Source organism: Tenrec ecaudatus, chromosome 12 (genome assembly GCF_050624435.1).
Source record: "Tenrec ecaudatus isolate mTenEca1 chromosome 12, mTenEca1.hap1, whole genome shotgun sequence".
NCBI lineage: Eukaryota > Metazoa > Chordata > Mammalia > Afrosoricida > Tenrecidae > Tenrec > Tenrec ecaudatus.
The window spans coordinates 76,870,410-76,882,561 of record NC_134541.1 but is presented as its reverse complement, the minus strand read 5'-3'; the positions used below and the strand labels follow the sequence as shown (position 1 = coordinate 76,882,561).

Below are 12,152 nucleotides of genomic sequence, written 5' to 3'. Positions count from 1 at the left end.
AATTGCCTACAGATGGGCTTTGGGTCCCCACTCTGCATTCAGTCCCCCTCATTCACAATATGATTTTTTTTGTTGTTCTTCGATGCCTGATACCTCATCCCTTCAACACCTTGTGATCACACAGGATGGTGTGCTTCTTCCATGTGGGCTTTGTTGCTGTTGAGCTAGATGGCTGCTTATTCACCTTCAAGCATTTAAGACCCTGGACACTATAACTTTTGATAGCTGGACACCATCAGCTTTCTTCACCACATTTGCTTATGCATCCATTAGTCTTCAGCAATCATATCAGGGAGGTGAGCATACAAAGTTATGACTTTTTTGTTCTCTGATATCTGATAACTGATCCCTTCAGCACCTTGTGATCACACAGGCTGGTGATCTTCCTTGTTGGCTTTGTTGCTTCTGAGCTTGTGGTGCCCAAAATTACTGGTTGTCCCTTTCTGGAATGGCCTACCATCACAGTGCCCACTATGTCCTGAAATTGTTTCCTGGGGCTGCACTAGAGGGCTCTATTTGTCACCTGTACCCTGGAGCTGAAAGAAGAGTCATGGGATCTAGACTGGGGCAGAGATAAACTTGGTTGCTCAATGGAGCAAGAAGATTCATCCAACTCCCCCAGACAATTCACAGGTTCTGCCTGGTACTGTGGAAAACTTAAAGGCAGGAGTCTGTCAGGGCTACAGTTCTGGACCTGGTCCTGTAACCTGTGATCCTTGCTGGCACTTGGCACATGCTATCTTCCTGCTTCTTTTGAGATGCCTGGCCCATGGGTGATTTGGTTAGACTCTCATTCTAACTGAAGAACCCACATTGGTGTACAAATTGCCACACTCTAAGTATATGTCTGCTGCTCATATGCTGGAGGCACAGGGAGACCACGGGCCCTTAAGCAGGACAGACAAGAGATGTCCCAAGGTGCCAAACCCATTGCCTTTGTCACAGGATATGTCTGGTTAGTTTACTCAGAGAAAACACTTACAGCGTGAACCTGCAACCCCACCTCCCAGATCCTGGAGACAGATGAACCCCATGTGGGAGCATCAGCATCCATTGCTCCAAGCCTATCTGGACCCGGCCTGCCCCTACCGCTGCCCTGCCCACAAGAAGAATGGGCTTGGGAGACTAGAAGGGCCTACTTATCCAGTGGGACTGCCCAGAATCCCCAGGGGAAGGCCCCACAAGAGATTCTTCACTCCAAGCCTGACCCCACCCCCCCAAAAATCCCTGAACATTTTCATCCCTCAGAGAGCAGCAAACACTGAGAAAACAGTAAAAACATTGAAACAGCAGAAACCCTAAAGGCATTTCTGGATCAAGAGTGCACAGGGAAGGTAAGTGAGCAACGGCAAATATGGGGACAAGTTGTCAGCAGAGACAAGCAGCCATCACAGCTTCACCAAGAGCTGCGGCTTATCACCGAAAGCGTCACCAGGTAGAGGGTGGACTGTGTCGACACGAACACTGGCAGTTTTTCAGATGACTGCCTCGTGGACAAGCCACTTTGTTAAATGGAGCCATGATTTCTGCTTTCACTTATATCCCGATCTCATTCTTTAAAAGATGATGCAACCCTGACTGTGGCTGTGACTTTCAGCAGGAGGCTGGGACTGCCCTGTCCAGAGGTGCAAGGCTGACCCAAGGAGCAGGATCGTTAGACAGGCATTTCTCTACCCTGCCAGCTTGTTCAAAACTTACCTTTCAAGGAGGCAACGTGTGACAAGGCCTGGGCATATGTGGCCGTGTTCAGGATGGTCCCTGGCAAACAAGAGGGGAAGAAAGGTCCCGTGGGACCCACTGTTCGCCCCAGGCTGCCAAAGAGAGAAAATCACACTGAGTTTCTGAGCCACGGTGCTGTCACTGCGTCTGACCTCCCCAGGCCAATCTCACCTCTGCGGGGCCTCCAGAGTGTCTTTCTTGTTCCGGGCCTGGTCCCCGGGGGGCGGTGAGTTGATGTTTCTCACTGGTGGAGGGGTCACCTCGGCCATGGGCTCCTTGGCACCAGGTTCTTGGTCTGAGGCCCCTCGCTCTGTTTTCCTCCACTTGGCCCTTCGGTTTTGAAACCAAACCTGAGAGCAAAACACACATTCAATAAAGGAAGTAAAGCAGACAGGGGGTATTTCAGACAAGAGTCTGAAACCAACGCCATGGACCCCTTGCCTAAGGCTTGCAGGGTCCAACTGACCAGGTGTGTGATGAGCAGAACGAAAGACCTCCCAAAGTAGCGCTCTTGGAACTACAGTGTTTGACCCAGTCGTGGGTCAGTGTAGTAGGCCACAAAAGATTTTGTTAAGAGATGTTAAATAGCAAAAAGTATCTGAATGGTAATATTGTTGTTGTTATTCGATGTGGTTGAGCTGAATCCAATTCATAGCAACCCCATAATCATACTCAGCTCACTGCCAAAGAGTCTATCCCGACTCAGGGCAGAGTAGAACTTCCCCCGGTTTCTGAGACTCTTATCTCCACAGGAGCAGTCTCGGATTTCTCCCAAGGAGCAACTTGTGAACTGCTAACCTTGTGGCAGTTTGACCGAGCCCATCTTGTAACCCGCCTATTGGAAAGGTAAAACTGTTCCATATTGTCGAAACGTTCTACCTCAACTTTCATGTAACACACTTTCGTGAAACAAACTAACAAACGCATCCCCATCAGCCATGTGGATTCTGAGTCATCACAACACCATTAAACAGCTCACCGAGTTCCCACAGCTGTGATCTCCAAGATGATGACGGTCACATAGCAAAACAACTGCTGCTGGGCTTGAACTGCTAACCTTTCAGTTAGCAGCCAAGCACTTGGACTCCTTGCAAGTACACTAAGTGTGTGCAATAAATTTACTACTAAGCGTAATGAATGGTCAGGGAATTTCAAAAAGACTGCCCTAGCTCTACCTCATTGAAAAATACTCCTTAACTTTTCCAGTAAGTTTTATTTACGCATCCTCCTTTTGTGTCCCAAATCTCACACCTACATTTACTCCCAAAGTCATCCATTTTTCCATCATGACAAGTTCATTACCATCAGCCCAGTATACCTACTAGAAACTCAGTCTCTAAAATCCAAGACCAAGTCTATAAAGTAGGTCATTCTATTATCCCTGTTCTACAGCTGAAAACATTAAGCAGCTCATTAACCCCCCAGAGGTTGTCAGGTGGTAAGTGGCGACTCCAGGATTTGAAGCCCAGTGTCCTGCCTAGAAACCAAGATACAAACCAGCTAGGGATAATAGTGGCCAGCCCCTGAGCATTGTTCGGAAGACCATGCCGAGCACTGAGCACAGCACTCAGCAAGCAATCCCTCAAGAAACATCTGCTGCTTGATAAGGTAAGAAAGCAGCTCATGATCCACTACATCGTCTTAGAGGCTGGTATCAAATTCTTTACGCCTTAGAACCCAAACTGTCTTTTCAGAAAAGCAACCTTGTGGAAGACAAGTATCCCAGCCCCCAAATGCTCCCAGAGGTCAGTGGAATCCTTCTGTTCTTGCCTCCATCCAGCAAGCCTCTCCCTTCTCCTCTTAGGAGACAATTCCTGGCTTTAAAAAATTAAAATGCTTGGCTTGATTTCCTTCCTCTTCCCCAAGACAGTATTCTCTTCCTCCCCTGGCTGCCGACAAGTCGGTCCTTGGGAAAAACTGGGTCCCCTGGCTGAACTCACCCCACCTTTTCATTCTCCTTTAATTTCTTTCTTTTTTAATTTAGTTGGCTTTTAATTGCACATATCAGCAACCACTGAATAATGATTTTATCTATATTCTAAATTTAGGGCAGTTAAATGCAAAGCAAAATGCAGACACTTTCTTGCGTCTTAATTGAATGAAGGTCACAGCTATAACAACATTTAATTGAGCCATTTTTCATTATCATATTCTAATGACTTTGCACTGACAGTTCGCCTGCTTCTGAGGAAGGAGCATGATGGAGTCGTTTATTTCCCTATTTAGTTATTGTTTGACAACATCAGCTTCGATTAAGACACTGCTTTATAGAACATTAATCATATTTGAATGAGCAAGGGGTAGAAACGTAAACACATCTCCCTTCCTGCCACCCAAGCCAGGGCCCCACACGAAAGCTCACTGAATAAATGTACCACGGCCATTGTCTGCTTGCAGACTTGCCAACAACGGCCGAAACAACAATTCCTTGCTCTAATTGTCACCACCTCTATCTCACCCTTGCACCTTTCAGGGAGAAGTTATGATCTTCCACTTCTAAATGCCCAATAATTGTGTCATTTATCTCAATTTGCAGTTCAGTCTTTAGGCAGCTATTGGCAAGCTGGCATTAAAAAAAGAAAGGATAGACATCGTCCTGGCCAAAGGAGATTTTCATTTTCAAATAATAATCAGTTTAATTTGCCTGTCTATGACCAATGATTCATGTTCAGATTTAATAATCAGGATCATATAATCTGATTACAGGGAAAATAATTTGTTTACAGCTCCCAATTTACTGCTCAGAATTCCATTCTCTCTCTTCAGCCATTGGTTTTTAAGAGATAATAACATGACCCAAGGGAACCAAAAGCAAACTATTATATTTGCTGCAATTAGATCTTTGCATAGTCTTAACCCCAAGCCCCTACATAAAACTAAATAAATAACAGAAACATCACGGAAGAAAAAAATCCATCAATATAAGAATGTATAATTGTGCTCAAATAATAACTCGACTGGAGAGGCAGCATTGTGAATCAGTTCCTCCAGAGCTTAGGCACATCTGCTGGGTTCAACAGGCTTGTGCACTTAAATATAATCACGGGGTAGCTTCTAAAAAGAACTCTTGCTTCCAGATTGTCACCATAAACCAGGCCCATCCAAAGGGCCTGCCCTTACACTGAGGCCACTTAAAGATTTTTAAATTGCACATGTTCTTTGGATCCACTTCACTGAAACCGTTCACATACTGAGGAAAAGTTGGCCATGATGCAATTTCTGGAAAAAGCTCCTACGCTGCTTCCCATCTGAAAACTCTGTTCTCTGCATTGACTGGCCTTACCCCAGAGCGGTCAGGGAAGCTTTGAGAATAGCATCTCAGCTTTTTTTTTTTTTCCAAAGCAAGGAAATGGATGTGCATTGATGTAATTTAGTACCTTAGAGACGCGGACAAATTAGTGTAGAACATTATCACTAGTTAATTATGAATGACCGATTAATCAACCTAATCTAATATTCCACATTATGTTGATGTTATTAAAGTGCATCATGAAAATGACAGATAGTCTTCATTTGCTTTCTTTGGCCAAATGCGCACTCTGCAGTCATGATGTCAAAAAAAAAGTTTGCCAGTTTTAATATTCGAGAGTTAAATAATTAAAAAGAACGCTTACCTGCACTCTAGCTTCTGTGAGGTTTATTTTCATGGCTAGCTCTTCTCTGGTAAAGACATCTGGATAGTGCGTTTGAGCAAAAACTGCCTCAAGAGCTTCCAGCTGGTAAAAGGAAAAAATATTTACTAGTGAGAATCTGTGGTTCGGTGGGGAGCAGAAGGTGCATATTGCAAATGTGCCGCGAGTGGTGAGGAAGCAGTTTCACAATCAAGTAGAGGAAGGGGTGAGGAAAGAGCTATCTGAAAAAATCCCACAGAATTAAAATTTCAACCACAGATGACTTCGAAGCAAAGACTTACTGACATCCTCAGTGCTCTCCAAAGGAGAAGATAGGAGTGGAGTCAGTAGTCATAGGCATTTATATTAAAAAACACTGATAGCAATCACAAATCCCAGGCTAGCATTATAAGTTATAGTAATTCACCAAACTTTCACAATGGGGTGAAAGAGAATGGAAATAATGCCCTCGGTGTGTTAGTTCAACCAAAATCACTTGGCTATTTGGGTCATCCTCACAGTTGACCCATTCTGATCCAGGATTCTGACAGCAGCTGATCTAAGAAAGGTCAGCCATATCGGGATTCTTCATGTCACTCCTCCACGCATTAGATAAAAAACCTTGGGCAACTCCGTCTATTTCATAAACCCTAGCTTTTAATTAGGGATAGGATTGTCTGCCCCACTTTACTCTTAGGGTTATTGTGAGATGCCAATCCTATTTGCTGATATAGAAATATTTTCCAAACTAGTAAATTAAGGCCGGTGAGGTAGTCATCTGCCCTCCCCTCAAGACAGATTCCTTGATATATAAATTACTCCAGAAAACACAAAGGTCCAGATAAAATAATCACTGGCCTTATTATAAGCGGTAGGAGTTACTCGATCTCTGCTATGTTTTCTGGAGCCGGAAGTTCTCAGGAGGAGGATCCGTTTTGTTACCTGCTGGAGAGTGAATGTTGTCCGGTTCCTCCGCTGTTTTCTGCGCAAAAAGCCATCATCAAAGTCCCCCGTTGAGTGGTTGCCAAAGGGTGCAGTGCCTACTGGGAACAAACTGGATCAGCCTGAGCACGGACCTCCAGTCTTCACACTGCCTCCTCCGCAGTCAACTCATGGAGCAGGACCCTGCCACAGCTTTCTCCAGCTGCGCTCACCTGAAGTTTCTTTCTCTGCTCCTCTTACAGGCAAGCAGTTGCTGTGAAGTGAATTCCAACTCATGACAGACAACCCCAAGTGTGTCCGATTCGAACTAACTCCTCACAACGGCTGGTTGTAGTCACAAGTCGATTTCCAGATCTTTCTTGCAAAGTGTCTGGGTGGGCTGAACCTCCAACCTTTGGATTAGCCACCAGGAGGGTTATCCATTTACAGCCCCCAGGAACTCCTCCTCCTAGTGAAGCCCCCTCCCCCACCCCAACCCCTGTGTTGTTTCCCTCTTGCCATTCACGCTCTCTCCAAAGCTCCAAACTTGGACCCCACTTGCGTACTTACTGGGGGCCCTGGAGGTGCTGATATGTAAATGTTGAACTGCTAATCTTAAGGTTCCAACCCAGGAGCCACTTCACAGGAGAAAGATGGGCTTGTCTGCTCCCATAAGAATGTGGAGCCTCAGAGACCCTGGCCAGCAGTTCTCCTCTGCGCTACACGGTCACGATGACCCCAAATCGCCTCCATGGGTTTGGTTATTTTGGTCTGATGCACACTCCGTTGGGAGTATGAAGACCTTGGCCCCCACACCGGTTATTTTTGTGGGCAATTTTTAACTCTAAGGCAAGAAGGGTCACTGGTTAGAGATGGAGCCTTAATTTACCCTAGGACTCCCATTTATACCCCTGCCAATGCTCCATTAGCTCTTATGAGTTTAATATGAATGTCCATGTCTTTGATTAAGCTGTGAGGCTATTGCCCCTCATTCCAATAAACAGCAAGGGTTAAAGACTGGGGGTGGGGAGAGTGGGGGGGGGGGCAAGGAAACACCAAGCAGCACTTCCCTCCTAGAAATGCAGGCCCCCAGGAGGTAAGAAGTTTATGAATGAATATTAATTACCATTCGTCACAGCTCATTAGCGCCATAGTGGATGTGTTCTATAGATGTCAATTAACAAAAGACCTGCACCAATAGCAGCTACCCTGAATTCCTAGCAGGCTGAGATGTGGCCTCTCTCAGAGGACACCTTACCCTCTGGCCAGGTCTTATAAAGGACAGACAGCTCCCTGGAAAAGAAAGACATTGTCTCCCTGATGGTCTCCAAAGCTTTCTATAAAGTCAGAACAGAATTTCAGATCAATTTCCAAATGTGCATTATTTACTGTCCAAAATGACTTCTTAGGAAAATTAATGAGCAAGTGTCCATTAACCAGGAAATGCTTTACCTGCCATGGATACTGTTTGTGGAATCACTGTCCTTTCAGCCAAACTGCCCAAGCAATCTCTCCCAGAAAGGCCTCAGTCCCAGGGAAGCAGTCGTTTGGCTTTCTAAATTTTATCTATGAAGCAGAGTCTGTCCGAGTTATTATTTTATTCTCCAGGGCTATATATTTTGCTAGGACGCCCCTGCTCTCTGCCAAAGCTTCCCCTTTCCGTCTTCCTAATCAAATCACATTATTATTCAAAATCCTATTTACAAACATTACTCTCCAGCTCATTCTAAACTTCAAAGGGAGCACCTCAGAGCAATCTTACTCCCATGATTTTTCAAGAAAGTGAATTGCTTCCTTTTGCAATCTCTGAGGCTCTTCAGGCACAAATTTTCCCAGTCCAATAATCTATACCTTGTTAACCCAAATGTTTTACAACATGTATTTAAGGGAAACACTGCATGTCAAATTTACCCAAAAGACAGTGGATGCCTCATCAAAATAATTTTTTTAAGTGGAGACCAACCTCATACAAAATTGAGGGGAAATGGCAATTGACTGTTTATCTAAAAATAAATATAATTAATGGTTATGATATTATGAAAATGCTAACCCTCACTGATAATTAGATACACCAAAAGAAGAACAATAATGAAATACTATTTTCACCATGTTGGAGAAAATAAAGAGCATTGTGACATCCAGTTCAGATAAGAGGGTGAAAAAATGTTCACTCCCATTGACCAATGAGTTATAGGAACATCGATTAGTGCTGCATTTGGGAGACGATTTGGAAAATATTTTTCAAAAACAGTATTTCCTGTATGAATACACGTATTTTAAAATGTGCCAAAAGAAAGCAACAAGAATGTTCACGGCAGAAATGGGAAGCAACTCAAATGCTCACCGGTGGCCACTTTTTGTACAGCATATATTGGAATCCTACACAGCTGTTTAGAAGACAGCAGTGTGTGAGCGTGCACGGAAAATCATCGAGACATATTACCAAGTGAATAAAAAGTACAGTCGGTGCAAATAATACAAAGCACGCTAATAGAGAAAAATACATATGTGACAGTAAAATTGTTTTATTTTTAAGGGATAACAGGGCCCAGCAATAGTGAGCACCTTTCGAACAAGAGGTGAAGGAAGGTTTCACATTTCCTAAGCAGCTACATGTACTAGCTCCAAAGTTCATATCAGTAATATTATTTAAGAGTGGAGATTATGAGCTGTTTGCTTTCTGCTTTAGGCCTCCCTATACCAATAAAGGAAAGAATAGTGAATAGCTGACAGATTGGAGCTATCACAGTCTGAATTCGCATCTCTGCCTGTGTGCAGCACATCACCTCTTCCCCAGCACCACGAAACTAAAATGCATACAGCGTTATGCAAAACCGGCATGGAGCCACCTCTGTAAAGGGTTAAACAGGCTCTGGAAGACCCAACTCCTTTCTTTCTGGTCATATCCATCAGAATCCATGCCGTGCAAGGGTGCAAGGGGATAAGGACAGAAGATGTCAGATGGGATGAATTGAAAGAAGCAAGCTGCTCACTGCCCTGAGGCTCTGACAGACCATACCAGGACCTGCCCTAAGTGATTCTGAAACCTGAAGGGCACTTACTTTAAGACACCCAGGAAGCCCGCCACCTGCTAAGTGCCCAAGCCTCTGCCTTCTCCACTTTGGGGTAGCTGGGGAAGTCATTCCAAACCAGAGGTTCAGAAGCTCAGAGAAAGTGCACCCTGCGTAGCTATAGCTGGCTCCTCCAGGCCTGGAATGTATTTCCTGAGGTATGCCTCTTCACCTAGTTCATACAACTGGCCTGTTCTTGCTAAAGGGGTAAATAGGGTAATTGCCCTACCTTCCCTTTTGCCAGAGCCAGCAGGCTTCTACACCAGTCCTCATTAGCGTCCTTCAGAAACCCCTGCTGAATTCTTCAGATCTTTGCATGGGGAAAATAGCCACAAAACTTTCTGAAATCCCTGTGCATGTTTACTAGCTGAGGTAAGATTGCTTGCAGGGAGCCATTTGATAAGGCCCTCATTTCTTCAGCCCCTTTTCTCCTGTCTCTTGTTCCCCTCAATTTCTTTGCCTCCTAATCTGGGCCCACTGCCCTCTCCCCCCAGCCCCCTTACAAATAAATCAAAGGAGTAGATTGTCAAAGCCCAGTTCTGGTACTGCATCCACTACATGTCCAAACTGAGGATGACGTGGCAAAGGAGCATAACCTGCACGGCCATTACCACCTGTCCATACTACCCAGCCCCTCCCCTATGTGGCGGGCACACGCCTGGATCCCGAGGCAACCAGGGGCAGAGACCCCAATGGGGCTCTTGAGAAATTTCTTCCAAGGCCTTGAGACCCTCTGAGGTATAAATGATGGTCGTGGGGCTGTCCCTTGAAAGTTAGAAATTGTGGGGAGTGGTCGCTACTTGAGGTGACAAGCATCCCCAGGCACAGTGGTCAGCAAGCAGTTGGAGCATCAGTGCAAGTGTTGCAAGGACACCGCTGGGTCCTGAAGCTGGGCCAAGAAGTCTCTCCCTCCGCCCCAAGTGAGAATACCCCAAGACTTGGGCAGTTCCTGGCTCGGTCCAGTCAACTCCACAGTAGGCCTTGGCTTTCTGAGGATGTTGACAAAACCCGTGAAAGATTGACGTGGTCCCCTAGGCGAGGGAGGCCAGATTAAAGGCGAGACACCAGCATCTGAGCCCTGAGTACCCCACCAGTCCCTGGAGCAAAGCACATAGCCTGGGGCCCCTTGGCCCAGGCTGAGGAGAGCTGTGGGAAGCAGGTGGTGGCGGGGGTGGGGGTAGCGGGATTGGGGGGGAGGGCGGGGGGGAGGGCTTCCACCCTCACAGCCTGGAGGCTGCATCCTTCTAGGTCTGTGGGCCTCCCCACCCACCAGCCCCGCTGCCGTTCGGGTCCTTGGCGGCCATCGCAGCCTCCGTGAGCAGTGGGGACACTGGTCTGGCTCGGGCGCGGCGTTTACTCACCCTCCAGTTGTGGCGGGCAGTGGAAATAAAACATCGCCGACGGTCGGTGGGCTGGAGGGCTGAGTCTCTGGAGGGTGGTGGCGGAATTGACCAAAGCACGGGGCTCCCGCGCCTGCCTGCAAAGCAAACAGTGAGCAAGCCTCAGCCTCCCGCTGCTAGCGCCTTGGCGCGGCCCCGGGCCCCTGAGCGCACCTGGCGCACCCCCCTGAACGCACCTCCTGAAAAAGCCTCTGCGACGTCCTCGGCCCACCGCGGGGACGCGACAGGACTTGGCAGTTTCGTCGCCCTTCAGTCGGGGCCACCTCCCCCCCAGCGGTGACCCACCCCCGCCCAACTCCAAACTCCTGCAGTCCAGGGATCCCGGCCACCACCCCGAAGCCCGGGCACCAGAGCCGGGTCCGGCGAACGCGCCGGCAGACAGCCGAGCGCCCAGGCCCAGGCGCGCGGAGCCGGGGCCCGATCGCCGCGCGTACCTCGGCGGCCGGCGGGCGACAGCAGGGAGGGTCCGCGTGTGACAGCCTCCTCGGGCCGGCTGTCCCCGGAGCGAGGCGGGCGGGGCTGCGCGGCCGGCGCCCGCGGACCCACAAAAGTGACTCGCGAAGTAGCCAGATGTCTTGCTGTCTGTCTACAGCTCGCGCCGCCGCTCAGCACTCGCCTTTATAATCTCACGCATAATTGGCCTTAATCTGATTATTTCCAGCGCTGTCTACAGCGAGTAACTTGGATAGGTCTATTGGGCCTTACAAATGGCCCACGTGGTGTTAAAAAAAAAGCCGTCGTTGCTCAGCAAACATCAGGAATGGTTTTCTTCGTTTAAAGAGGATACAAACCGCCACTCCTCACCGCAACCCCCCCGCCCCCCGCCCCCCAAAGAAAGGCGTGCTCGTCTAAACACCCAGGCTCCTCCGTGTCCCCTCTAACTCAGATCTCCTTTCTCTGAGGCGCCTCAGATTTGGCCTGGCCCTTCTCAGAGGCCTGAGCACTACTGGGCTGGCAATTGACAAAGCGCGCCTAATTGTCGCCGCCCGATGGGTTTTGGGGGGGACTCTTTGCGCATGGCTTCTCTTTCCAAGCGATCGTACAAAAGCAAAGTTTGATTTTGTTCTCAGCAAGGGGTTCCTGAATTTATGTTGCTTCGAGATGCAAATGATATGCGGTGGGACCCTTCGCAATTACTTTTAAAATGCATCGGAGGCAGACACTCAGCGGAGAGAGACAGCCCTTCCCTCTGCCTGGGTGAAAATTAAACTCTAAAGTGCCGGGCTGAAATTTTCAAGTCAGGGGCGCGGGATTGGATCAAATCACATAAACTGCAAAAAAAGCAAGCCTAATGGCGCATAATTGGTTCTGTAATAGCATTACACCAGGATAATAGCCCGTTACGGCCCCCTGCACTATTAAGTGCTTCCCTGGCGGAAAGCCTTTATGATATTAAAGGGGGAATATGATGATATTTTGGTTATTAAATG

The 12,152-nt window shown here is 47.4% G+C and overlaps 1 protein-coding gene across 1 annotated transcript in view; it reads right to left on the bottom strand.

Moving 5' to 3' along the window:
• The window catches only part of DRGX (dorsal root ganglia homeobox), a 48,249-nt gene extending 37,532 nt beyond the window's left edge, over positions 1–10,717 (bottom strand). Inside the window, exons 1-5 of the mRNA XM_075528725.1 lie at positions 10,684–10,717; positions 6,273–6,370; positions 5,334–5,435; positions 1,891–2,069; positions 1,699–1,811 (exon numbers count right to left, since the gene is read on the bottom strand). Of these exons, the coding sequence (XP_075384840.1) occupies positions 1,699–1,811; positions 1,891–2,069; positions 5,334–5,435; positions 6,273–6,370; positions 10,684–10,717 (526 nt within the window). The remainder of the gene's footprint in view (positions 1–1,698; positions 1,812–1,890; positions 2,070–5,333; positions 5,436–6,272; positions 6,371–10,683) is intronic.
• Positions 10,718–12,152: the final 1,435 nt, after the last annotated feature.